Source organism: Falco rusticolus, chromosome 6 (genome assembly GCF_015220075.1).
Source record: "Falco rusticolus isolate bFalRus1 chromosome 6, bFalRus1.pri, whole genome shotgun sequence".
Lineage (NCBI taxonomy): Eukaryota > Metazoa > Chordata > Aves > Falconiformes > Falconidae > Falco > Falco rusticolus.
In genome coordinates, this window is record NC_051192.1 from 16,383,546 (window position 1) to 16,411,082 (window position 27,537).

Sequence of the window (27,537 nt, forward strand, 5' to 3'; positions counted from 1 at the left end):
CCGAGCCCTCCCGCGCTCCCGTCCTCCCGCCAGCCTCCACCGCCGCTCGGTACAGACCAAAAAATTCCGAGACCTCGCGGTGAGCGCGAAAGAGCGAGGGAGGCGGGAGGCGGCTGCTGCGCAGGGAACAGGCAGCGCCGCGGACAGCCGCGGGCGGGGCGGGGCTGGCGGGCACGGCGCGGCCAAGCCCCCGGGCGGCCTCTCCCTCATTCGACCTCGCGCGCAGCTAAGATGGCGGCCGCGGTGCGCGCTGTCGGCAGCCTGAGGCGCTTCGCGGCCGCCGCCAAGTACGGCCCGTCCCGCCACCCACCGCCCGCGGGTGAGCTGGCGCCTCCGGGGCGGTGGCTGCCGCCTCCTGCGCCGGAGGGGAGCGGGGGGCAGGTGGTGGGAATGGGCGCGGTCTCTCGGGGTGGGATATCCACGCGTGAGGGACGGGGTGGCGCTGAGCAGGGTGGCGCGGGGCGGTGTGCCCACGCGTGGGGGTGGGGGGCGGAGGGCAGGGTGTCACGGAGGGGGTCACGGGGTGGTGTGGCCTCGGCTGTCAGCGTACGGCGTGTGAGAAGCGGGGAAGGGTCTCTGAGGAACAGGGCGGGGGTTCTCCCTGGGGGAGCTGTGGGGTGGGGGCTGCCCCCGCGGGGGTGTCCCTGCGTGTGTATGTGTCCCGTGGAAGGGATGTCGTCCCCACGGCCAGGGAATCGCGCAGGGGGATCCTTGGTCTGTGCCTAACCCATTCTGCCGAGGTTTCCCCAGGGCGGGGCTCGGTGCCTCAGTGTTCTGGGAGGCCACGGGGTGGGTGGTGCCCCCCCGGGTGGTATCCCCCCCGGCAGGCTGGCTTTCCTGTGCCTGGCCGCGGCCTCTCTGTCCTCGCGTATTTTGGGAATGTGCGTATGGCTCTGGGGGGTCCCTGTGACCCTGCATTGCAGAGGGGGGGAGAGGCCAGACACAGACCCTCCAGTCAGGATTGTCCTTGGCACCTGAGATGATCCCCCGGGAGAGAATGTCCTTATGTATATGCGTGTCCCCAGTGCCCCAGTTTGCATGCCTGGCAGGGTGGGGGTGTCCCCGTGTCGTTGGATGTCTGGATCCTGGGGCTGTCCTCCAGCCACGAAGGCATGTCAGTGGGAAGGGGATATCCCCACATCCCTGCACCATGGGAAGAATGCCCCCAGGCACTTCTAGCATTTCCAGGTGCCCCACAATCTGTTCATTTTGGTACACAGACATTTCAGCCATTGACTAATGCTCCCTTGTGATCTGCAACCCAGGTGGGGCCTTGCCTTGGTAGTCTCTTGCTTGCTTGGAGTACTGGGTTGTGGTGCTTCCTTGCAGAGCTTCCAAAGCGAGGAGTCACCAGGTACCCCTAGCAAAGCTAAAGGGCAAGTCCTAGAGGCACTGGAAACCAGTTCTTGTTTCTGCACTTTGAAGGGCTTCAGGATCTGGTATCAATGTTGACCTGAAATCTAGCAGTGCTTCATTTAAACCTAAACCCGGACTTGGCAGTGCTAAGTTAGTGGATGGACTCAATGGTCTTAAAGGACTTTTTCAGCCTAAATAGCACCCGTCTTATGTGTGGTGTTGGAGCAAGGTTTTACTTGAGCTCGTTGCTCAAGGAGCAGGGTGCTGCAGTCTGTAACAAGCAGAACTGTGGTAACTCCAGTGAGTGCTCAGGCTGTCATTGGTTGGACTCTTGTTATAACTGGCAAAATTCTTCATTGCATACAGTCCTGGAGCTGTGAGGATGCTGTCACTCACCATAATTAATAATGTTGTTCTGCCATAACAAATTGTTTGTTAAACTGGATGCAAAGCTCGCTAGGGCAGGCCAAAAAGCATGCAAAAGGCAGCAAGCAGACAGCGTGAGCTCGACAGCTGGCTGTACCTGCTGAGCCACATGCCATGGGCTAGCAGGTTCCCAGAGGGGATAGGAAAACTTAGTTTGCCAAAACTTTCCTGTCTCACGGCTCGCAGTTTGGCACTCTGTGCCATCAGCTCGCAGATACAGGCTGAAGGTGTGGGTGGTCATCCTAAGCTTCAGCTGGCTTGCTCTGCTGGTGCTTGTCTTGGTCCAGGACTGCAGGAAGGCTTTTCCCCTGACTATCCATGGATGCTGTTCCCACTTCAAGGGGCATGCCACGTCTGGGTGAGTGGAAGGGTGGGAAGGGGAACTGCTGGACAGGGAGGCAGCTGAGGAAATAACAGAGGAAAGAGAAAGTGGGAAGAAACCAGTCCTGGCTGGGGTGTGTGAAAGGGGTGTTTTCCATTCTCTGCTGCATCCAAATTCATGGCAAAATCCTGAGAGCAGCTGTCTGAAGTGTCCGCATCCCTGTGTTTAGATGGTCTTTTAATTGGAGTGAGTGAAGTAGTGAAAACGGGATCAATATTCAAGGCTTTTAATTCTAGAATGAATGTAAGTGAAATAGTGGAAGCATGCATCTGGCCTGCTGCCGCTTCCTTAAGCGCTCTGAAGGGGGATTTTTCTGGCTCCAGTCTTGGCAAGTTACCATCGTACTGCTGAATGAATCAATGTCTAAAGCAGATGTGCTGTGACTGTGACCAAGTAACTGTGCTTTTAGTCGTAGACATGGAAGATGTTTTCCACAAATATTCTGGCCTCTAAAATAAAATACTGTCGGGCTAAAGCAGCCTCACTTAAATATGAAGCAGCTGTTACTCTGATGACAGTACCTTTCCCAAAAGAGTCTATATTAAAATGTAGTGAGATGTGTTCAGTTGTGCCCTTGATATATTTTTTTTCCCTCCTTCATATCTCTTGTTTTGCTAGAACTCAAAGGCAAAATGGAATTCAAGGTTTAATGTTTTCATGGAAGCAGTTTGTTTGGAAACTGATATGAAAGAGGAAAGCATGTTAGACCATAGGAAAAGGTTAATTAATCCATTCCATTTTTAATTGACGTTGTCTGTTTTGCACACGATGTATTTTTTACTACGTAGTCAATGCCTTGCTCTCAGTAAATGTTCCCACATCCCAGCCTCAGCAGATGCCTGGCTGAGGGTGTGGAAGAAAAACATTATCACTTTCCTTGCAGCTGAGATTTGTTTGGTCTAATTCTCCTTCCTGCTGTGCCTTGCCATGTGTAGCCATGCAGGATTGAAGGGAATGAATTCAGTAAGAGTTCAGTCCTTGCCTTCTTTTTAAAGCAGTGGGGCTGTGTGGCTTTTATTGGGTTAAAATGCTGCTGTTAATAGCATCATATTCTGCTGAGGAGCATCTGTCAGCAGAGAAATTGTTGTCGGACCATGCTTGGTTTTGTGGGGAAGTAAATATTGGTGGTTATTTTCAGGTGTACCTGACCTTAGCGCACAAAAGGTTTCAGAAAATTAATGTTGGCTACAGAAATCACAATCTGGATATTGTTCTAGGCAAAAAATACTTTAAAGTAGCTTTGGAGTGGAAAGCAGTTCACTCTTTGTTTATAAAATGATATTGTGGGCACATGACAGCCACATGTATACCCAAATCTGTTCACCCGGACAGACTGACACTGAATTTCCATCCCCACAGCGTCGCACCGTGTATCCTGGGCTCAGGGAATGGAGCACAAAGGTCAGTCCCTACTGCCAGCACTGGAGACGAAGTGGAAAAAGGGCCGAAGTGCAGTGGAGCTCCAGCCCTGACCCAGTGTCACGGGGCTGTAGGGAGAGGAAGCACCTGTTGGTGAGGTGCAGGCTGAGGTTTTAAGCTTGTTTTCCCTGTATTGGATTTTCTGTCTTCTTGCTGCTGAGAATGGGAATGTTTCATTCCTAAACATTTTATCAGCATTGAGCGGTAGTTTTCCCCTAGTTAAATGGCTGTGTTCCAGTTGGTAGATGCACATATGTAACGCTTTTACTAGATTTCAGACTTAAAGCAGCTTTGGCAGGGATTCAGCCTAGATCTGCTCTAGAGGATTCTCTTGACCAAATCAAGGTCGATTCAGCTGAACTGAGATTCATTTGTGTCTTGAGAGACCATCAGGCCAAATACAATTTCTCATTAGAAAAAGGAGATCTGGGATTTATAAGGTGGAAAGTGGCATTTCACTTGTAGACGGATCTTGTTCATACCGTGGCCTGAGTTTTATGGGTACTTTGAAACAAGACAAGTTTGTCTACATGCTTCCATATGCAATTAGTAGAGATGGATTAAGTATTTTGTTTATAGATGGGGAGGCAAGAATAAATATTTGCTGTGCTCTTTTTGTTGCTCACCAGATGTATACCCTGAGATCTCTGAAGTAATACTTGGGGTGGCACCATTCACTGCCAGAAAGAGTGTGTTTTTGTAGAAATATTCTAAGGCAGTTACGTTTGATTTGCAGAGAAGCTAACTTGCCTGCTTGAAACTCTCTGTAAAGTGCAGCAATGTCTCTGGTTTAGGGTGTGAAGAAGCGTTGAACTCTGCATACTAAAGGCAAAACACCCCTGGGTGCCACCTGCTTCACCTTGTCAGCTCTTTGGGAAGAAGGCTTTGATTATTTTTTCTTTGCGCTTGCTTTGGCGTTGCTGTTGTTGGAAGCCCTAGTGTGGAATCTGTGCTGTGAAGGTCACTTCAGTAGTGTGGAATCTACTGAACTCTGGTGGTGGCACAGGTCAAGCCATAAAAGAAAGAACTGGCTTGTACTCGGGATTTTCCAAAACGCTGTACTTGGCACATGAGGGGAGGTGGGAGGATGCATTAATAAGGGAGAGTTAAGCTGAGGCTACTGAGAATTCCTTTAATACCTGCAATATCTTTTGTTTAGGTTATGCTTGCCGTAACATCTCCACCTCCACTGCTCTTCAGAGTAAGTGTAAAGCTTTTCTGTGTGAGTTCATCCTCTTTCTTAAAATCCACTGAGCATAAGCTGATAACACATTTGTTTGTTTCCAGCTAGAACCCACGTTAACTATGATATCAAAGGAGATGTTGCCGTTGTGCGCTTCAATTCACCAAATTCAAAGGTACTGTTTTAGCTGGCTGTGGTTAATAGGCATAGCAATGGAAATGGTAGGAACAGCAGTCATACAGCGAAGGCATTGAAAAATCTAATTTGAGATTAAAAACTTCCCTAACATGCAGCCTTTCAAAGTTGTGAGCGAAGTAGAAATAGTAAAATGAGCATTAGGATGTTTAATGAGACATGTGAAAATGCCTCATGGAATTATTTTGTGTGTACTAAGCTAACTTGTCTCTCACTGGCACAAGATACTGTTAAATTTTATTAAGGTCTTGGATTCAAGACAGTTAGGAGAGTGTCTGTTATATAGAAAAAAAAACAGCTTAGAAGCTCATAAAAATCTGTGTTTAAGGTCACAAACCCACTGTTGGTGAGGTTAAGGAGAAACATCTTAATAAAAGATTATTTGGTGACCTGCTGCAAGGCTTCATCTTGGAGGTGTGGGTTTTTGCTCACAGTATTATGACTTAGAATGAACTATTATAGCAAGTCTGGGCTCAATTTGAGCACCCCAGAAGTGTTACAATTGTGCCAAGTAATGGTCTGGCTGTTGGGTGAATTCCTGGATGGCCTAGTCTCACCCCCCCCGCCCCCCAACAGAAGGCAAATCTTGAAAGGCTGTAGAGCTGCTGCTCCTGCTGGCTTGGAAAATCCATTCAGGCCTGCCATTGGTTTTGGCTTTTTGGTGTCAGTCTGTCTTCTGTGCAAGTTTTCTGATGATGTGACGATTGAGTCCAGTACTGAATCAGAGGTTAAACTGTGCTGTCTCATGGGCTCCCTATTTACAATGCTTATTTGCCGCTTTCAGGTGAACACTCTGTCCAAACAATTTAGCTCGGAGTTTACCGATGTAATGAATGAGATCTGGGCCAATGAAGCTGTCAAAAGTGCCGTCCTCATCTCTTCAAAGCCAGGTTCTTTCATTGCTGGAGCAGATCTCAAGTAAGTACAGGGCATTAGAAATTATGCTGATGGAGCTTTCTCTGAAGTCCAGCATCCGGGGCCAGCAGTCTGGTGTGCTGTGAAGTCTGAGCAGTTTGTTGCTGACATCTCCCCAGGGGCGAGGCAGAGGCTGGGAATGAAATCTGTGTCCACAGAGTGCCCAGCTTGCTCAAGTGAAGTTAGGACCTTGATAAAGAGGAACATGACACTGGCTGTAACACTTGGTCACTCCTTCCTGCGTGCTGGAGTGCAGCCAAGGAAGCCTGTACTAGCTCTGGGATAAGCGTTGTCCTTTGGTTTGGGATGCAACAAGAGCAGATAATTTATATGCAGGACTTCGTTTAAGCTGAGTTTGAGTGCCTGGTAGTCTGCCAGCATGGCCCCTTGATTAGGCAGGATTTGGCGCTCTGCCACGTGGAGCATCTGAGCAGCCTCCCAGGCAATTCAGCATGCATAACTTTTGCAGGTTGTGGGACGACCTGTGTGGGTCCTCTCGCTGGGACCTGGAGTGCCGTTGGCTCCTAGTCCTGACCTAGGGCAGGACAGAATAGTTGTTTAAAGATGTTAAAAGCCAGAAAGCTCTGAGGAAGGAATGTAAATTATAAATAGACCCTTCAGAACCTTTTTGGCTGGCCTTATTCAGGGGCAGAGGCTTGATACATGTTGTGGTGGGAAGGAGGCAATAGGTAGAGCTGGTAAGCAGAGCAAAAGAACAGGCTGTGTTTGAGGTGTCTGCTGGTCTCAACACTACGAGCCTCTTGAATTTTGCCTGCCTGGCAAACACTGCTAGAATCCATGAGAATAGTTGGCACAGGGAGTCTCTAATTGGCAGTGCAACATCAGAGGACTGGCCATCTGCTCCTCTAAAAAGTGATTCTGGGCTCCCCCCTCCACCCTTCCTGGCAAGTGCTTTGAGGCTTCCTATGACCCTTCCTCCTCTCCCCCAAAGGTTTTCAAAGCTCTGACACAAGGAAACTCATTCACTGCCTGCAGGCACAGCCCAGTGTCAGCGTGCAGTGACTTAACCTACTGAATTTAGTAGTCTTCCTGTGTTGTCTGTTAATCTAAGACTAGGAGATGAAATAGCTCTTGCCTGCCTGTCAGTCACTGGAGCTTTGTGGGAACAGAGAACAAACTCGTTGAAGCACTTCTTATTTTACTGCTGTTTTCCCAGTGCTTTTCCAATTCTGATCAGCCTTTCTGCCTCACTGCAGCATGCTTGAAGCCTGCAAGACTTCTCAGGAAGTGACTCAGCTCTCTCAGGAAGGACAGAAGATGCTAGAAAAAATTGAGCAGTCTCCAAAGCCCATAGTTGCTGCCATCAGTGGGTCCTGCCTGGGAGGAGGACTGGAGGTACTGACCAATTCTGGGTCTGACAAGCAGGTGTGGGAGTTGATAGCACTGGTTCTCTAAACTATACAAATGATGCCTGCAGGGCCACTTCCTGTGAGAGGGATTTGAGACCTGATGGGGGTTCGTTACATCCATTCAAATGAGTTTGTAGCAAGTTAATGGGTTGCTTGTGCTTCAGGGCTCTGCCATGCTAATTTTTCTGCTTCTGTTGAGAGCAAGCTAATGAAATATGAATCTACGTGGGCCAGGCTAATATTTAGATAAGAGCGTCCCAGGGAAAACCGGCTGTTTCCAGCAGGCCTTGGATCTGGATAAATGCTGCTGGCAGAGTCCAGGCTGGAAATTGCTGCTTTTCAGATGAAGCAAGTCTCATATCCCAGCACCTTCTATTCTTTAGAAGGTTGTTGTGAGACAGATGAGTGCAGAGAACCTGGCCAGGCTCCACCCAGGCCTGCAGTACTCTGCTCCATAGCTTGCCACTTTGACTGGGTGCAATATTTGCTTCATAACCTCCATCTATGATTTTGTAAACTGAAAGACTTGCAATTTCTGGAGCAAGGTTACTAATAAAGCATAATAACCTTGTGGGATTGGAGTTGCTTCAGTCTTGTACTGATTTCTCCAGCAGTGACAGCTTTTTACAAGCACTGTGGTGTCAGATCTGGACTTGGTGATCCAGTGATAAACCAAGAATCATGGCTGATGTGTAAATGGGACCGTGCTGTCAGCGTAGTGAATGAATTTAGTCCTTGATTTTAAAATAGCTTGGCTCAGTTTGGTAGTTTCATGTTCATGTTGTAACTGCTTGCTGTCATCTGCCTGTTGTGCTCTTCTTGCTGGAAGAAGCCGTAAGTGAGCCCAGAGGGAATTTGGGCAGTTGAATTAGGGAGCTGGAGTAGGGTTGGGAGGAAAGCTGAGGCAGTGTGTGTAATAGACCTTTGTGATGGATGCCCAGTTCTTCTGTGGCCTTTGACAGGGAAACCTTCAGTTTTCTCTTCCTTTTCTAAGGTTGCCATTGCCTGTCACTACAGAATAGCAGTAAAGGACAAGAAAACAGTTTTGGCAACACCTGAAGTGTTACTGGGTCTCTTGCCAGGAGCAGGGGGTACTCAGAGGCTGCCAAAGATGGTAAGTAAGAGGAAAACTTTACATAGTAGCCTGTTCTGCTGCATGGCATGCTCCTGTTCTGAAATCCCCTTTCTGCCCTTCCAGGTGGGACTTCCTGCTGCCTTTGATATGATGCTGACGGGAAGGAACATCCGTGCTGACAGAGCAAAGAAGATGGGTCTGGTTGACCAGTTGGTGGACCCACTAGGTCAGACGTGATGCCGCTGAGATTCCTGATCTGCTGCCTGTCAGTTAATCTCTCTACCTTACTGAAATGGGTAGAGAAGCCATTCATGCAGCCAGAAGTCTAGTGGGGACAGAGTATTGGGACTACAAAGTCCTTGCTATGCTCTGCAGTGCAATCTCCATTCCTACCTTAGAAGCGTATGCATGCAGACCTGGAATCGTCAGGCTTCTGCTAAAGCTGAGTGACCAGGGAAAAGTTAGCATAGAGGGCAAGCCTGCTGGCTCTCTTGCATAAGCTAATTATACAGATAAGAACCTGCATTCCTCATTTATCATGTTAGAGGGACAGATTACAATCCATAATGAAAGGAGAATAGGTGACCAATGTCTGTATTTATGCAGCCTGTAAGTGTTAATCTGTGACAAGATCTTGAGAAGAAGCCAACTCCCATGGCTTAGGTGCTCTGAATCGCCCACTGACTTTCAGCTGGGTGGAGCAAACCTTGCAAACTGCAGACTTCCAATTGCTGAGCAGGCTAGTGAATAATTTCTTGCTTCTGCTGTTTCTTCACTAGGGCAGCTTTCTTAGAAGCTGACTGGAGGGGCAAGCCCTCCACAGCTGCCTTGGAGAAGTCTGGGCAGCTGTGGCCAGGCATCAGAATGGAAACCACTTTGCTAGCTGGTACTGCCATATAGTTGCAGGTTGCTGAGCTTGGTTTTCCCAGGCAGAGCACAGCCAGAGTACCTTGGTGGCTCTTAGCTCCTGTAGTGGAAGAAAATAAAATAAAAAGATGCTGCTGCCTACTCTGAGAAATGCAAGGGAAGCCTTTTTGTCTGTTCTGTCTCGTGTGCCAGTGTTCAGCTGGATGAGATATCCTTAGCTCTATTCTCGCTTTTAGAATGGATCAGTGGTAGTCAGGCTTGAGTTAAAATTGCTTGAACAAACTTTACTACTCTATACTTGCTTAAATGTGAACTGGCTTTTAAGAGCCACCAAATGTGGCTTTTTATACCAATGATTACACTGGCTTGCTTAAAGGAAACCTGAACTTTCTGAAGAGCTGTTTGGAATCCTGGCTGAGACTAGATAAGCACATAGGAGGAACACAAAAACAAATTATATGCAAGCATTAAGAGTCATTCCTCCTTCATTCAAATAGCAGCCAGTGCCAGAAGGCTTTCTGCTGAGTATTCACATGTTCATTCTCAATGTCTGGGGGAAAGCAGCTTTAACTGGGGTGATGCTTTAACTGATTGTAGAAAGCTTTTGAGAGACAGCATTAACCAGGAGGCAATTTCATGGGGTGCAATCAGTCCTCCTTCAGCAGAAAGCTTTACAGCGTTCTCTTGATATATTTACTGCCAGATCTAATTCTGGCGTGTGCCATTTATACAAGAAAGCAGATGTGAGTCAAGAGCTTGGAGTTCCTGGGTTAGGACAAAATGTTGAGAGGCAACTGCAAGTAAAGTAAACCTGCAGATGTGAGTTTGACCACCTTGCCTTGAATAGTTCTTATAGCTCAGACTTACAAATAAACAGTTCTTTTCTTCAGCTGTAGTATCAAAGTCCAGTGCCTGTTGGCATTGAACACCCAAGCTAATGGGAAGAGGTGGTCAGGTGTTCGCATCTTGTAGCACATCAGGTCACTAAAGCTCAAGGTCTCAGGCATGTCGCTTTGAAGCGGTGGAAAGAGAATTTGAAAGCTGGTAAGGTTTGGGCTCAGAAATCCCAAATGCTCTCAAATTTCCAATAAATTCTCTGAAATCCACTGTGTATTGCTGAAACATAGATTATACAGCAGCTCTGGATTGTTTTCTGTGCTGCCAGTAAAATGAAATATGCTGTTTTGTTTGGAGAGTTTTCCCCCAGGCTGGCCCTGACTTACTGCCAGGGTATGAGTGAGACTTCCCAACAGGGAGCTTTCATGATCTGTTTAAAATGTATGTGTTCCTTTACTTGCTGCTTGCTGAGAGACCCTCCAAGAGGCAGCATCGTCTGGGGTCTGTGGAGTATACGCTCTCAAGATTTTATGCAGAGAGATGAAATCTTAAAGTTGAAGACCTCAGCTTCGGGTGGAGGGAGAGAGTAGTGGGAAGTGAAGGAGCAGGGGCGTTCTGTTTTTTGTTTTTTAACTGTCTCCTGTGTCAGGGAGTAGTTGTCTGCACTGGTGTTTTCTTAGCTCTGAGGACTTTGTGCAGCATCTGGGTGTGGTTGGGGCAGTTTATAGTGGAGGTTAATGAGGTTGCCGACGTGTAAGGATACAGAGTTGTAGCCTCATCAGGCTTGTTCTGCTAGTTCAGGGGCAGCCGAAGACTGCACATTTAGCTGCAGGCTCCCTGTGGTGACCCTGTGCAGAATCACTGGGCATTGCTCTTTCATTAATGACTCATTGTGTTTGCCTCTAGCAACCTCACACAGCTGCCTTTTCAACCCTATACTCTGTGCTTCTGCAGTGATGGTACAAGTCCTGTGCTTGAAATTGTACACCCATCCTCAGAGGTTGCTAAAACTTCATTTTGTGGTGACTTGCTTTGTTGTTTGTGGGACAGCTTTAAGTTAGGCTAGGTGTTACCGTGTGTTGCACTAGGTAAAGCAAGTGAGAGATTTCCTGCACCTGAAGTCAAAGGCTGAGGTTTCATTGGACATTGGCTCCAGTACAGGTAATTTTCAGGGGCTCAGTGCTTCATAACTGTTGTCGGTAAGTTTACGAAGCAACAGTGTTGGCACAACATAGTTGTGCAGACTTACCGCCTAAGAAAGGAGAGGTGCAACAAGGGGGAGGGGAAGCAGGACACAGGTTCTGTTGAGATACACATGTCTGCAATTATGCAAAGTAAAATGTTTTGCTTTGGGTTGGGTTGAGGAATGAAGAGCACAATTTGCAAAAAGATGGTCAGGTGCTGAAACAGGGACGCAAGAGGGGTGGTGGGGCCTCCATCCTTGGAGGTGTTCAGAGACTGGCAGATGTCCCTGAGCAACCTCAATCCAATTCCAAAGTAGGATTTAAATTTGAACTTGGCCCTGCTTTGAGCGGCAGGTCAGACCAGATGGCCTCCCATGTCCCCTTCCAACCAAAGCTATTCCACGGTACTATGAAAGTAGCATTGATGTTTAAGTGCATATGGCTGTCTGCTCCCATTGGGAGCAGTTTTGGCATTTCTGTATAATGCCAGGTATATTAAATGCCTTGGTGTTTTCATATAGGTGCCTGTTGAGCCTTTCCATCATTGTTCATAATCAAGAAAAGTCAAATAGGTTGGGGGAATAGTGGTAACAATTCGAAGGAACATCATGTTGCTGTCTCATCCTTGCTTCTCCACATTGGCATCCATCAGCGATAACTTCTTGTGCATTTCATCAAGACTTCTTTTGTATTCACAGGGCCAGGCACGAAGGCTCCAGAAGCACGAACAATTGAGTACTTGGAGGAGGTAGCAATTGGCTTTGCCAGAGGACTAGCCAACAGGACTGTGTCTACCAAAAGATCGAAAGGGCTAATGCAGAGTAAGTGTGAGCATCATGGCCAAATCCCAAGGGACTCTAGTTGAGTATAATCCATCTTTGCTTCTCAGGGGTATATTTGTACTTCTACTTAACTTTGTTTTGAAAATGGAATTATTTCATGTTGTAATTGTCTCTTAAGCCAGGTGGGTTGGTAGAGAAAACATTGCTCTGCAGACCTGGTCTTCAAGTAGTGTTGCCAGAACTGTTCATGGTGGCTCCTGAAGTGTACTAGAAGGGAGCCAGGCCTCAGGGAGAGAGCAGCAGCTACCTCCAGAGGACTGTCCATCTTCAAAGATTTAGTAGCAAGTTCTGCACCAAGCTTGTGTAATCAAGTGGGAAGAGGCACATGGGTCTGCTCTGCACTAACCCTCTTTAGCGGAGCCCTTAGGCAGTTACTAGAGCCCAGAAACTATGCCATCTTTGTGTGAGTTCTGCTCCCCAGAGCTCAGTCTGTCACCAGTTGTATTAGGAGGATACTTCAGCCCTAAATGAGGCTTGTCCGTGGAACAAGTGGTAGAAACCCTTCTGAGGAGGCCATGTTACCTGTGGCTGAGTTTCAGGTGCATGTTTCTATTGCAGATATGCAATTCACATCTATATGTTTTAATCATTTAAAGGCTGATTGTGCATATAGCACTGTGCTGAGACATGTTTTGTCCCGTCTTGCAGAGATAACAGACTATGCCATGGCTCTTCCATTTGTGAGGCAGCAAGTCTACAAGACAGTGGAGAGCAAAGTTCAGAAGCAAACCAAAGGACTCTACCCTGCTCCACTAAAGATCATTGAGGTAACCCCTGCTGCGAGGCATAAGAAACTGTAGTGAAGGTGGGTCTGTGGGATAACTTGGCAACAGAGGGAAGATGGTTCCTTCCTCAGAGTCAAGCCACAGTGTCCTGATCTTCACAGATGATCAGACTTGATGAGAGCTAGCTGTGTGGTGTATCCAGCAAGAAGGAATGTAAATAAATTCGGAATAGCTTCCCAGAATATGATCACCATTTTATTTGGTACCAGTAAGGGGTAGATCAAGAATCCCAACTGAGGGAAGGCTTAGCTGGAATACTTTGTGAAACTTTCAGCTGCAACTTTTCAAGGTTTCCTGTACAGTTTCTAAAGAGTTGTGCTGAACCTGTTTGAAGCTAGGGAAATACCAATTGCTTTTTCATAGCACTAACCACATGCTACTTTGAAGGTTAGTCTCGTGAGATACACAGGCATTTTATTACTTGCAGACACTGTCCATGGTTGAATCCTTAAAGTGACTTTTCACTATTTAAGTTGTTGCTAAGACTTCTCTAAAACCTGTGAATGCCTCCCTCTGACTCTGAGAACAGTGACATTACAGGAATACAGTCCTACTGACAACTGCTGAAACGACAAGGGATGTGTAAAAATTAATCTGATGGAACGCTCCTTGCCATCTATCCTGTGCTAGAAGGACAAGGTGATTCATAGCTCTGCAGATGTTGGCAAACATGACTTCAGTGGTGTATCTTTATTGTTCTTTTTTGACTAGGTTGTGAAGACTGGTCTTGATCAGGGGCGTGATGCTGGATACCTCGTTGAATCCCAGGTAAGGAGATTAGATCCCTGGGTAGTAATCAGTAAATTGTGTAGTTGGGGGGGGATTTGTGTTTGACCACACACAAAGGATAATATTCATCATAGGCTGCTCAAAATGGTGTCTTACTCCCTGCCCTTTCTTCTGACAGTGGGTCTGTGAAAAAGGCCTGTATTGAACAACAGAACTGTTTGTCAGGATTCCTTGTCTGTGAAAACAGTTTGTGCCTTTTCTCATTCCTGTCTGTTATCTTTCTGAGTGGGAAATAACCAGACAGAGTTCACCGATCTAGGTTTCACCTAACAGGACTTAAATTCGTCTGTGTTTGAGCACTGTTTAGGTTTTTTTTTCTGGTCGTCAGATGGGACAGGTAACCTGGAGATGTGGGAGTTAGCACTCTGTGTCATCAGTGTTTTCAGGCAGTTTGGTGCAAACAAGTAATTTCCTCCAAGAATTAACTTTCATTTTTCCAGTGCTCTGTTTACTCTGTCACACTTTTTCACAATCACCTTTGTTCAGGGTGTTGATTCTCCATTACGCTTGTTCTGCTATTTGTCCTGTTTTCTAGGCCAGATACTTTGTGCTGGTCCTTTTTCACCCATTGATAATTCTGGGTGCTTCTGAAAATTAGGTGGGTTTTTTTCAGTAGTAGTTTCTCTACTAGAACAGGACTTGTCTCTCCTTATCCCTTGGTCAAACTTAGCTACTTAGTAGCCACTCCACTCAGCATACTGGCTAGTACTGGCCACTCAGGGGGACCTCATCAGATGGGAGAACTGGGCAGACAGGAACCTCATGAAGTTCAGCAAAGAGAAATGCCAAGTGGTGCCCCTGGGGAGGAATAACCCCATGCACTAATTCAGGCTGGGGGCCAACTGATTGGAGAGAGTCCAGCAAAGGATGATTAAAAGGCCTGGAGCATCTGGCACATGAGAAGAGGCTGGGAGACCTGGGACAGGAGAAGAGAAGACTTGGGGGATCTTACCAATGTGTATAAATTCCTGGTAGGAAGCAGTAAAGAAGGCATAGCTACACTCTTCTCAGTGGTATCCACTGGCAGAATAAGAGGCAATGGGCACAAACTGCAATGGGAAATTCAACTTCAGGATACAAACCAACCTTTTTTTTAAGGTGATTGAATGCTGGAACAGGTTGCCCAGAGAGACTGTGGAGTCTCCCTCCGTGGCAATACTCAAAACCCAGCCAGACATGGTCCTCAGCAGCCTGCTCTGGTTGATCCTGCTCTGAGCAATGGGGTGGGACAAGGCAATCTCCACAGGTCTCTTCCAGCCTCAACTGTTCAGCGATTCTGTGATTCTGTGAAATGAGTCTCTATTTAATTCTTACTTTCCCTTCAATTCTTTAGTTTCCTGGCACATCAGTTGCGTTTAGCACCAATAATGACTGTTAAGGGTAATAAAGTCCTTTGTGTTTTAAGGCCCAGAAGACTTCACCTCTTATTCTGAGTGCTGCTTTTCCCCTTTGTAGGTCCAGCCAGTGGTGAGACTGAGCAGGTATTAGAATCATAGAAGAGGTGTCCTGTCGCTGAGGTGTAGGTACACACACATACATGCTCACAAACACAGAGTACACACACAGCTGCCTGCGCAGATAGCACAGTGCCTTTGCTGCTGACACCCGCATGAACACAAACCCCTCGCAGGCATGGCCAGCGTGGATGATCGATGCTGTTCCTCCTTGATGGGCTGATCAGAATTGAAGTTCATGTGCAGCAGCAGTAAGTGCACATATGTGCGCATGCATGCACAGCCCTTTAGTAGCTGGCTCTAGGGGTTTCATCTGTCAGCTCATTGGCCTCAGGGCCCAGTCTGACTAGCTGCTGGCACACGGACCTCATGTCCTAAATGCCATTCAGTCCTCCTTGGAGTTTGCTAGTGACACACATGGGAGAATAGAAATAGAGTTTACTATGGAGGTAGGACAGACTCTGGTGGGCAGGTCATGGGCTTGGGCAGGCAAGCCTACTCACCAGTGGCTTGCTTATGCGTGACCCTTTTATTCCATGCACATACGGTCTTTGTTTTCCCGTGCTTGTTCATCCTCAGCCATCTTGAATCCCTCCCTTTCTCTGCCCTTGTCTATGCCTTAATAAACAACCTGCCCCTAATTAGTTTTTCCTCACTGGTCCCAGTTTTGCTATGTCTGTACTCAAATGCGTTATTTCTGATACTGAAGAGGTGATTCTGGCTGTGTGCGCTGTCACTGATGTGGTTACCTGGGTACTCCAGCTCTGCAGACCTGACTCCCCAGAAGACCCACAACACTCCTGTCTGAATATCTCTGTGTTTGGATCATCTCGTGTTGCTGCCCCTTAACTGCCAGTGAAATCCATCCATCCACCCCCCTAGTACTAGCTGTAACTTTCACCAGCTTCTCACACTGCTGTCACATCCTGCAGTCTTTCCTTTTGTTCTCATCTGGTGACAAGATCCTGGTCTGAGATGTAGCTATCTGTCTCCTACCTTAACAGAGACGTCCTGGGTTCTGTTCTGATTATGCATTCCAGCCACGTTTGGTCTGGTGCTGAATAAAAGGCTTAGGATACTCTGTTCCTTACAGAAAAGAATGAATGTTTTTTTTCTCAAGAATAGCAGCAGGATGGAGATCTTTCCCAGAACCCTCTAAAGAATAATAAATGTCGGTGTCGTGTCTTTTGTTTAATGCCTCCCTTTTTCCCCTAGGATAGGAGAGCTGTAGATTCTTTTACAGGCTTTGTGTTTCTGATATTTTAACGAGCCTCGAACTCACAGGACAGTGGTTGAAGGAAGATATAGCCGGCTCTAAACTACATTGCGTTGGTGGCTTTCCTCAGCTGACTTGGCTCAGACAACATTAGTTTTCTGTCGCCTAACACTGTCTTTTGTCTTCCTGCCTACTTCCCTGTTTCATGCTGAGTACTGGGAAGTTATGCAGGCCTTGGGTTTTGTTGCTTGTCTGTGATCATCTGGCAATAGTATCAGGCTACTGCTATCAGTGAGAACTGGCCCATTTAAAGATTTTTCTCAAAGCCTGAGAGCAGGGCCCTTTCACCTGGAAGCTCTGGGGCAGTGGCCCTAGCTAGTGCAGGATGCATGCAGGGGAGAAAGGGTCCTGTGTCACTGAAATACAGTCCTGGCACTGGGGAAGTAGAAGTGACTCCTGCATTGATCTCATACAACCCTGCAGCTGCTGGCTGGCCGAGGCTGCCAGGTCGCTTCTGGCTTACCATCATGCCAGTGAACTGCCAGGGAATGCTCCTCCCAAAGCTGTGCTGGGAGAGTGGAAATGAGCTGTGAATGATTCTGTGGATAGGAAGGAGGTGGACGTGGAAATACTATGGCTGCATTTGTTCCCTGGCAGAACCCCTGTCCTTCCAGATATCAGTGTTAGAGAGGTACACGCTCTTTCCCATGCTTTAAATTATATTGTTTATGAGGAAGGACATTGAACAAGCAGGTTTTTACTGCTTTCTGGCATCCCATGGGGAAGGTAGTGGTGCAAAGTGGGCTGTGCTTGGCACAGAAGGTGTGTCTGCAGAGGATATATATGCCCTGTCCATTCTTCCTTTTCTAACCAGGTTACTAGTCTGTGCAGCTACATGGGTGGTTGTGCTCTCCCCTTGCCATGTTTTTGATGGGTGTATGCTGGAAGTGAGACAGTTGTTAAATGCCAAACCTCTCTGCTTCTCTCTTCCCTTTCTTCCAGAGTTTTGGCCAGCTTGCAGTGACTAAGGAATCCAAGGCGCTGATGGGGCTTTACCATGGGCAGGTGCTCTGCAAGAAGAACAAGTTTGGAACACCACAGCGAGAGGTCAAGTAAGTGGGATGCCTGAAGGAGCAGTTGGAAGACCTCTGCTAAAAGGCTTTGGGGACCCAGTGGCCTAGCGTCCTGAAAAGCAGTGTAGCAGAGCAGGGAGATTTCCAGCCTCCAGAAGACTGATCCTCTGTAGTTTGAAGGTCTTGCCCACGAGTGAAACCTTCTTGCATAACCTTGCTAAAAATTGTGCCTGGGTGGACAGGATCTGTACGAGTCTGACAGCAGCAATGGAAATTCAGCTATTTTGAGCTTTGAATGTGTCCCCTGGTCCTTTTCTGTGCAGGACTCTGGCAGTTCTGGGAGCAGGGCTCATGGGAGCTGGGATCGCACAGGTTTCCGTGGATAAGGGCCTGAAGACCATTCTGAAGGACACAACACAGCAAGGCTTGGACAGAGGGCAGCAGCAGGTCTTCAAGGGGTATGTGAGTTAAAAGGAATTTGCTCAGGATGGGTTGGGACTGCCTTTAGTGAAAATACACCTCTGCTTTCAGGCAGTCAGGAACTTCATGACACCTTTGTTCCTTTGGAGTCTTCTACCATCAGATGTCACAGAAATGCTTTCTTTTAAGGTTGCCCTGTGCAGTGTGCTGGGATATTGCTACAAAATAGGCACAGTGTATTCAGCCTTAGCTCCTTAGGTAGGTAGATGACCTAACAGATGACTGCTTTAGCTTTTAGATTTAGCAGTAGCTTATAGAGCTAAGGGGGGAGGGAGTCGTCCTGGCTGCCTAAAGGCCACATGTCAGGGGAGGCATTGGGTCAGTCTTCTCAAAAGCTGGATTTCTTTCCCCTGTCCTCCTGGCTCAGCAGTAATGGTTCTTAGCTGTGCATAGTCAGGAGTGTCAGCAGCTGACCTTCAGACTAATGTACCAGCTGAGTTGTGTGAGCAGGGCTCTCCTTTTTCCATATGGAAGGAGGGGCCAGCATGCAGAATGACAGTTATGCTGGATTGGAGATGGTGTCTTGGGTCCCAGCTCCAGGAGGGAGGGAGGAAGGGAAGGGTGCCCTTGGCATTGTGGTGCACCTCCAGCAGTCTGGGCTGGCCCGCTCAGGAGCTGTGACCACTGTCCTTCCCTAGGCTGAACAGCAAGGTGAAGAAGAAGAGTCTGACATCGTTTGAGAGGGACTCCATTCTCAGCAACCTTATGGGCCAGCTGGACTACAAGGGCTTTGAGAAGGCAGACATGGTGATCGAGGCTGTGTTTGAGGACATTAACATCAAGCATAAAGTGCTGAAGGAAGTGGAGGCCGTGAGTATGGGTTCTGAGCATATGTGGCCCCTGTGCAGTGGAGGCTCAGGGTCATCCTGTCCTGTGCTGCTGGGTTTGTCACATCTTCGCGCTGCAGTTTGGTGCTTGGTGCAAGTTTCTTATGTCAGTACGTGGGTGGGTGTCAAGGGCAGTCTTCCGATTTGCTAAGGATATTTGTTGCTTAATAAGGAGACCATAGTTCTTAGCTGAGTGGGGCAGTTCTGACACAGTTCCGACTCCTGGGAGCCGCTCCAAAAAAACTTGCATTTGTCTGAGCACATTGATATAACAGTAATGTCTTTTGGTATCTCCAGAACTTACATTCCTTTACCTGCTATCCCTAGCTTGCTGCCACTGCTTTTTTCTGTTCAAGAGCATGCCTGGGGAAATAACTGTATTTGAAGGAGCTGGTCTGTGCACCTTTCTGAAGTCCCTTTCTGCTGGTCTAATGTGGTTGCAGTGGTCTGGCAGAAACATGGGGGTTCTGTGACTAATATCGCAGGCCTGGGGAGAGTTCAGGGGAAGTCAGATTTGGCTGAGTTGGGCTGCTGCTTTAGAATTAGTTTCTAGTGCTATCTGCCCTGACAGAGAAAATCAAGTTTGTCTTGTTTGTCAGGGTTACCAGGTGCTGGTACCGTTCCTCTCAGCGCACTCTGTATCTGACTCTGGAGCCTGTGCATTTACACTGCCTCTTCCACCCCCTGCCACAGGTGATCCCTGCTCACTGTGTCTTCGCCAGTAACACATCTGCCCTGCCAATCAGCCAAATTGCTGCTGTTAGCAAGAGGCCAGAGAAGGTGAGTACCCAGTGCCACATGCCTGCTATGAGTCCACTTTGCGCTGAGGTGCCTGTTGGTGGCAAACTGACTTTGCTGTAGGTGAGCGCTGGGATCTTTTGCTTCCTCCTCAGAACATGACACAGCTCATCCTCTGCCACCAGTGCAAGCTTTAGACAAAGAGCTTGAGATCTTTGAACAGGCGAGAGAGTGATGAAGGTAGGCTCAATCAGAGTGTGATGTTGGCAAGGCAGGGTGCAGCAGGGAGGTCATTGCACTTCAGGAAACATTAATGCACGTGGGGGCAGAGAAGCTGTGGAGAGACTCAAGCTGAGAGAATTCCAGCCAAGACGACTTCCGTCATTTTGGTAAAACAATTAGACATAGGAGTGACTTGCCACAATGGGAAAATGCCTTCTCCTTCTTGGAGAAGGCACTAACCTAGCAGCAAAAAGGGAAGAGAAGTCAGTGACTGGAAACTGAACTTGGAGATGCTGAAACTGAAGCCTTGGTCAGCCATGGAATCAGCTCCTGAGGGGACGGTGGGTTTTTCTGTCTGGCTCTGTGATCCATGTGAACAGGGTACCAAGGGCAACATAGCAGCCTGTGGCAGAGCTTTGGAGCAGAGGACTTCTTCATCCCTTTCCTTGAAGGGATGCCTCGCCTTACTGTGAGGGTGGTGAGGTGCTGGCCCAGGCTGCCCAGAGCAGCTGTGGGTGCCCCATCCCTGGCAGGGCTCAAGGCCAGGCTGGACGGGGCTGGGGGCAGCCGGGGCTGGTGGGAGGGGTCCCCGCCTGTGGCGGCAGGCGGGGGGTGGGGGGAAGAACTAGATGGTCTTTAAGGTCCCTTCCAGCCCAAACCATTCTATGCAGTCTAAACGGCATGTAAAGTAACTACATCCTCATCCCTTAGCCCAGGCAAGCGTAGCTGAGGCGCTTGGTGGAATTACCAGCTGAGGGGTGTGAATGCACGAACTGGGAGGTGTCAGCTGCATGCTGGTTTTCATTGCTGTCTGTGACTGCTAAGGGTACCTGTGATACCTGATAGTGAGGCTGGCAGGTGTGGCACTGGCCCTACAGGAGACCTGCACCCTTCAGGGAGCAGCAGCAGGAGACCAGACATGACACTGCAGTGTCTGAAGTACCATGAGGGATCTGCGTGACCAGATGAAGCCTCCTTGTGAGGACTAAGCATTGGTCTGGAGTGGCCTTGATATAAAAAGGGGGAAACTCTTTCCCCTCATTTAAAGAATCTGCTTTGCCTGCCTGGGGCTGCAGAAAATGCAGGGAAGAGCGAGCAGTTCCCCCTGTGAGATAATCCCATCTCCCCCTCTAAAACAAGTGGGATGGAGAGACAGCAGCCTGGGGAGGAGAGGGAAGCTCCCGAGTTCAGCTGGAAAGTGTTGCACAGAGGCAAAACCACAGGTACCCTTGGCTGGTCCCCTAAACTCCTACAAGGGACTCAAGCCTCCCAAGGGCAGTGTGTTGCCTCTGCTGCTTGTCTTCCTGCAGAAGTTCTGTGGACATCTGCAAAGGTCATAGAGTAACAATACATGTGTCCCAACTGCTGGAGGTTCCTGTGACCTTCGTGAGCCTCTTCCTGGTTTGCTGTTGGACCGTAATTGCATTAGAAATGCACACTGAGGCTTACTTGTTCATACTGGCAAATAACATCCTCTTGCTGTATAAGTTGTCTGTGTAATGACTCTTTATAGGGAGACTAATAGGAAACTAATTAGCGTATTTTCTTTAATTAGTTTTGCAGTGTACAACTTTCCTGCAAGGAGACTCTGACTTATACAGATCTTGGTGCCAAGTGTAGCTTCCAGGAGGCATGAAGGTGACATGCTGATTACATGGTCATGTTAAAGCGAGGCATGCAGCCGAATAATCTCTGCTTAGATGCTGTTCCCAGATGAAGGCTGCACTTACCTCTATAATTAGTTTCTGGAAACATGCCTTCTTGTCCTCAAATTCACTTCATCACTAAAAAAGAAACAAAGCTTTCACAAGCAGAATGCAGGGACTCCTCTCAGCATCTATGTCTTGACTGCTGTTTCACTCTCAAAATCCAGAAGCACCACCACTGAGGTGAGGTGTGTGGCTGCCCTGCCAGCTCCGATACTTCCTGCAGATCACGCAGAGCCTGTAATTTGCCTGGGAACTGGGCTTGGCTAAGATTCCCAGGCAGGTTTTGCTGCAAGACTGTTAACAAGTACAGAGAGGGCTGAGCAGCCCTCTTAGTCCTGTAAGCATTGTACCTTAATTCTCACTGAGGCAAGAGCTGTGGAGCCTGGGCATGTCCTTAGGAAAGCCAAGGAGAGAAAGGGAATTGGAGAGCACTCCTGTCAGAGAGGGATACAGTAGAGCATGTGGCTGAATGGGTAGTACACTGTGGTGGTGGGTCCTGCAGCCCATGCTGGCCTGCTTCCCTCTGCAGCTGGACACTTGACTTGCCCAGCAGATTACTCTGGGAGCCAAAGTCTGTTTTAACCCTGAGCTCTTCCTTCTGCCTAGGTGATTGGGATGCATTACTTCTCCCCTGTTGACAAAATGCAGCTGCTGGAAATCATCACCACAGACAAAACTTCGCAGGACACGGCTGCTTCTGCTGTTGCTGTTGGCCTCAAACAGGGCAAGGTTGTCATCGTGGTAAAGGTGAGGGAGCACTGCACAAAATATGAGCTGGGATAATAAATAAAAGGGCAAGATTGTGCACTGAGAGGTGGCTGAAACGTAACAGTGAATACACTGGCATTAGTTACTTGTGCTGAGAAGTAAAAATGGAGGTTAGAAGGCAGGTGCTGAGGTGATCCCTCAAGTGTCCTTTGGAGCAGCCATGGACGGCCACAAGGCACAGGTGCCAGCATGAGGAGCTGGCAGTCCTGTTCCGTATAGCTTCCAGGAGGCTGAAGTCTGTAGTGGCATCTGAGATGGAGCAGAGTCCAGGCAAGACACTTGCTGCCTCTTCTCCCTGGCAAGCTGCAAGGACAGAGGGTCAGTGGCCAGTAACCCTCCTCTTTCTGGATTTAGATCTTCTGTAAGAGAGGGCAGAAATACACATGCAAGTGTAGAGAGACCTTGCACAGCAAGGTAGTAGTTGAGAGCAAACTGCTGTGGCCCCTAGGAGGAGGCAGCAGAGCCTCAGAAAGCCCAGAGCTTTGAGTCGTTTGTTAGGCTGACAGCTGCTGGTGAACACACAGCTCTCCAAATGGAGCTGGTCTTGTGCTCTGTGGTAGAAAGCATCAGTGATGCTGTTTCAGCTGTGTGGAAGGTTCAGCCCATAGGCTAAAGGCAGTTTGAGTGTATTTTTGGATTGGTCTTTCCACTGATGCATGAGGTTGCCAGCAATGGTGAGCAGGTCTCTCCTGTGGTGCTGGGAAAACTAGCTTGTCAAAAAGTGCTCTAGGCATCTCTGAAGGCCAGTGGAGATACCGTGCTGCTTCTCTAACCCTCATCCCCCCATTGGATGCCTCCCTGAGTGGCAGTTTGCAGCTAATCTTGTTGCTTCCTGACTCTGAGCAGTATCAGCGGTGAAACAACTGGGTTATGCCTGTTTCACTTGTGCTGAGCACCCTTTCCCTCATCAGCCTGTTGGACTTTGTGAAGCAAGGGGGTTTCTGCAGTCTGCTTGGGACCTCAAGGCACTATTTCACATAAAAACACTCTGGGCTGAAACTTCCAGGGAGTAAGTTCATGGAGGTCTTCAAACGCTACAGGGCCCTACGGGGGAAAAAAAGTGATTCTAGCAGTCACTAACATCCTGTTAGAAATGGAGTTTGGTGTGCCTGCCCTGCATGTCGGTGCCTGAACTGCAGCCTGGGCTGTGAAACGCAGTTCTTGTCCTGCTGAGAGAGGCCGTGTTCCTGCAGTTCGTACTCACCTGCTTTCCTGCTGCACTCCTCTTCCCTAGGACGGGCCTGGCTTCTACACCACGAGGTGCCTGGGGCCAATGCTGGCAGAAGTGGTCCGAGTTCTGCAGGTGTGTATCCTGTCAGCTACTGAGCATCCACCAAACAGTTGTGTAAACTCTGCTTCTTTCTTGCCCCTGATCAGGCTGACCCCAGCCTTGGCTAAGAAGGGAGGTGGGTCACCAGCCCTGGTGCTCCTGATTGTCCCCAGCCTGCTCTTGGCTGAGCTGTAGTCTGATGAGACCTGGCGTGGGCAGTAATGAGGCTCTTTCCTCCCCACGTGGCACCAGAGGAGACTCAGTGGTGCAAGCACAATTACACTGCTCCTGTCTGTAGTCAAAAGGCTAATGGGGCTGCTGGTCAAGGTCTGTGGCCCCAGATGAGCAAGGGCTTTCTGCTCCCACACTGGTTTTCCAGGGGCGTCACCCAGAGATACTATTGCTTCCCCTTCTGTTCCTGCAGGAGGGCATTGACCCAAAGAAAATAGATGCCATCTCTACAGCCTTCGGCTTTCCTGTGGGTGCTGCCACACTGATCGATGAGGTGGGTGTGGATGTGGCCACGCATGTGGCCGAGGACCTCGGCAAGGCCTTCGGCGAGCGCTTTGGAGGAGGCAGCATTGAATTGTTCAAGCTGATGGTGGAAAAAGGCTTCTTAGGTGAGATGCTAGGCTGTTTTAATCTAACATGTCTCCCCTTTGTTCAAGAAAAAGCGCTAGCATCCATTAGCCTCTGCTGCCTCAGGCGAGAGCAGTCAGAGAACATCCCTGGGGATGGGTCGGGAATCCCTCCCAGCTGTACCCTGGGTAGACCTTTGGCTGCAGCCAGACCTTCCTTTGCAGAAACAGCAGCAGCAGGCAAAGATGCTGCCCAGAGCAAAGGCAGCAGACAAGATCTCCCAAACCTGTGTGGCCCCTTTGTGAAACTTGTACGAGTACTCTGGGACACGGAGAGCAAGTGACCGGAAATAAACATGCTCTAGTGAAGCAAGCCTGAGCTGAGCTTTAGAAGCTCCATGCAAGGAAAAATTCTGTCTCTGTCCACATGGTAGAAGCTGTACACCAGTGGCACTGGGTGCCAGAGACAGCTGTGTCTGAGCACACCAGGACAGAGCAGCACCTGTCAGTGGGACATGCACTTGGACCATGATGGCTCTCACCCGCCAATGACCATGGCTGTGATCAGACTCCTGGCAGTGAGGGCTGCTCAGGAGATCTTGTCACCTCTGTCCCTTGCTCCCTGGGACTGTTGTCTTTTTGCTGCTGTAACCACAGAAATGGTGGTGTTATTTGTCCTCTGGACCTACTGAAGGCATTGGGGCCTGGCAGAGTGGCAACATCTTGCCACGGAGTCAAGACATGGGCCCCCTTCCCTCTGACCTCTGTGAGTCAGCTTGCTCTGAAGTGCAGAGGCAGTGCCTGTGCTGGGAGGAGCTGCTCATTCTAACAGAAGCAGGAGTCACAAGATCAGAGCAAAGGCCCTGGGAGCAAAGGGGACGCATGGCAGGATGTGACTGTCTCCTTTTATCGCTGGCAGGTCGCAAGGCAGGGAAAGGCTTTTATGTTTACCAGGAAGGGGTGAAGAACAGGAACGTGAATTCTGGCATGGATGAGATCTTGGCGCGGTTCAAAGTGCCGGCCAAACCTGAAGTGTAAGTAGCTGTGCATGCTTGAGTGGTGGTGTGGGCTGGCTCTCACCCCTGCCCAGCTCCTCCTGCCTCTGAGCAGCAGCACAAGGGCTGCGCCAGGCAGCACTGGGGGACATCGCTAAACACTGAGTCACTCCAGGTGGCATTTGGTTGTTCCCAGCTGGTGTGTATGGGCAGGTTGTTGGCTCTAGAGAGCCTGTGCTAGCAGGAATGGGGTGTCCTCAAAGTTAAGAGCGTTTGCCTGAGTACGTTTGCAGAAAGCTTTTCTTGTGGTGGGGCTTGTCCAGGCAGGTGGGTTGGTGCAGCCTCCGCCATGACTTTCCTGGTGTTGGACCTGTTGTACAGCCTGGTGCTGAAACCTCTCCTGGAGCAATTTCCATCTGGCCTGATCAAGCCTTTGCCATTCTTAGGCAACTGCTTCATGACACATCAAGAACTTAATCCTTATCCTCACATGGATAGGAACGCTCCCCAGTGAGAAACCATTCTCTGCCCTTGGCCTGGCTGTCTCCCACCTGCGCTGGCTTCATGTGCTTCTCCATCCAGCTACTATTACCTGCACAGCCCTTACAGACTCTTTCCTTGCAGCTGCACTGATGAGGACATCCAGATGCGCTTGGTGACGAGGTTTGTGAACGAGGCAGCCATGTGCCTGCAGGAAGGGATCCTCAGCAACCCTGTGGAGGGAGATATCGGTGCTGTGTTCGGCTTGGGCTTCCCACCATGCCTGGGAGGTGAGTTACTGCAGCTGGGGTTTGGGCTAGGCTGCGTGGCTTGGCTTGAAAGCTTCGTAGTGGACTTGCCTGGTGGGCTCTGGCTGCAGTCAGCTGTTAAGGCCAGGTTTGAGCTGCAGTCTGACAAGCCTGAGCGTCCTCCCATGTAAAGCCTGAGCCAGAGAGGTTGCTCCAGTGTTCCGCCCTGTGAGGTGGTGGTGAGCCTGAGAGCTGCTGTGAGATGTTTCCGCCAGGACCCTGTGGAGTTCCTCTGCTGCTACAGCTGTTTCACAGAGCTGTGGCTGGTGGGGATCAAGGAACTCTAACCAGGTCATTTGCTGCGTCTTCAAGCTTGAATAAGAAGGCGGAGTCATGCTGGCCCCAGCCTTGTCAGCCCTTCCTGTGAGAACTTCAAAGGAAGAGCTTTTACCGTGCCTGACAGTCACAGGGGGGTAGGTGTGATGGGAGACTTGCAAAGGCCCTAAATTTTGAAGAAATGCCTGGCTGGCTTTTGTGTAGCCGCATGGTGCCTGGTGAAAAACAAGGCCCTGGTATCTCATCTCTTGCCACTGCTACTTGCCTGGCTGGGTGGGCAGGTGTCTTGCAGCACTTCTAGAAACCTGGTCTCATGCTGCACATGATGTCGAAAAATGGTGCCCAGGGACCCAGCGGTTCCCCCCTGCCTGCCCTCACGTGGCACAGATGAAGCTGAGCTAGTGACTTCAGCCATGGTGTACAGCACTTTGCAGGCCAAGGTATTTCTTGGGCCCAGCCAAGAGCACGGGCAAAGTCCTTCTGGACCCAGCGTGGTGGGCAGCCACAGCCTGCACAGTGGGTGAGGCACGAGCTGACACTTGGTTCACAACTGAAGGGTACTCGGGGCTCCTGGGCATGTGGCAGTGCTTCGGCAGAGTACCTAGCACTTTGCCTTCTTGAGGCAAGCTCAGACCAAAGGACCAGTGCCAGTCATCTGTCCCCCAGTTTGTCCCCAGCAATTGAGTCTGTCTCCACTCGGTGCTGGTGGGCCGGCTGGGAGCAGAGTCCTGTGTTGCCCTGCTGAGAGACTGGAGGTCTCTTTTGGAGCAGGCGGGATTGGCCAGATCCAGGACTTTTGCCCTTCCAAGCACCTTGGTGCTTCTTGCTTCCTCAGCACAGATGTCCCCCCCTGTCCCCGGCAGGTCCCTTCAGGTACACGGACTCCTATGGAGCCAAACAGCTGGTGGACAAGCTGCGGAAGTACGAGGCCGTCTACGGCAGCCAGTTCACGCCGTGCCAGCTGCTGCTGGACTATGCCAACAGCCCAAGCAAGAAATTCCACCAGTGAGCATGGCCTGACACCAGCCGCCCATGATGCACCGACCACTGAAGCCGGGCCCACGGGCTCTGCAGCGACACCCTGTTCCCTGTAGGTTAATCTCCAAAGCACCCAGGGGAGGGAGGGAAGGAAGGAGGGTGGCAGCAGACTGCCTCATGGCTTCTAGTCGTTTCAAGTGCCTTATCAGCTACTGTGTGTTAGGCACCCCCGTCCCCTGCCAGCGTGGGCCTGGTGCCTCCTTGCTGGAAGGGAGGATTTCTTCTGTTCCACCGGCGGAGCTCCCGGTCTGGCAGGCAGCATCCAGCACACGGCTTGCCTTGAGGCCTTGCCTTTCCATAAGCTTCCAACCAAATAAATCCCCATCTCCTGCGTTTGGACTCCATGCCTGCTTCTCCTCCCATCTCCCTGGGGCAGCAGCCTCTCGGTACCAAGGAAGGGAACCACTCGAGTTGGAAATAAAGCGTTCAGGCAATCCTCTGGGGTCTTCTCTGTGCTTGCTGGCTGAGAGACCCACAAAG

At 49.5% G+C, this 27,537-nt stretch overlaps 1 protein-coding gene across 2 annotated transcripts; it reads left to right on the forward strand.

Annotated features, from left to right (window-relative positions):
• The first annotated feature begins 193 nt into the window (after nt 1-193).
• Nucleotides 194-27,401, forward strand: HADHA (hydroxyacyl-CoA dehydrogenase trifunctional multienzyme complex subunit alpha). Of its 2 annotated transcripts, XM_037390770.1 has the most exons (21): nt 201-319; nt 3,524-3,565; nt 4,743-4,784; nt 4,871-4,941; nt 5,746-5,879; nt 7,094-7,232; nt 8,241-8,360; nt 8,445-8,547; nt 11,908-12,030; nt 12,700-12,818; nt 13,548-13,604; nt 17,298-17,407; nt 17,692-17,826; nt 18,487-18,658; nt 19,369-19,455; nt 21,951-22,091; nt 23,347-23,415; nt 23,807-24,002; nt 24,880-24,994; nt 25,580-25,725; nt 26,883-27,401. In XM_037390770.1, exons 1-21 carry the CDS (start codon nt 232-234, stop codon nt 27,026-27,028), a joined length of 2,355 nt encoding a protein of 784 aa, XP_037246667.1. In that variant the 5' UTR covers nt 201-231; the 3' UTR covers nt 27,029-27,401. The 2 variants fall into 2 exon arrangements, with proteins under 2 accessions (XP_037246668.1, XP_037246667.1); XM_037390771.1 differs by lacking the exon at nt 3,524-3,565 and having other exon boundaries at nt 194-319.
• The last annotated feature ends 136 nt before the right edge of the window (nt 27,402-27,537 follow it).

Excerpts from the sequence above, each read along its gene's own strand:
- HADHA (XM_037390770.1), top strand. The coding sequence starts at position 232 with ATGGCGGCCGCGGTGCGCGCTGTCGGCAGCCTGAGGCGCTTCGCGGCC. Across the intron at positions 12,031-12,699 it reads ATCGAAAGGGCTAATGCAGA|AGATAACAGACTATGCCATG; the intron begins GTAAGTGTGAGC and ends CCCGTCTTGCAG. Across the intron at positions 18,659-19,368 it reads TGCTGAAGGAAGTGGAGGCC|GTGATCCCTGCTCACTGTGT; the intron begins GTGAGTATGGGT and ends CCCCTGCCACAG.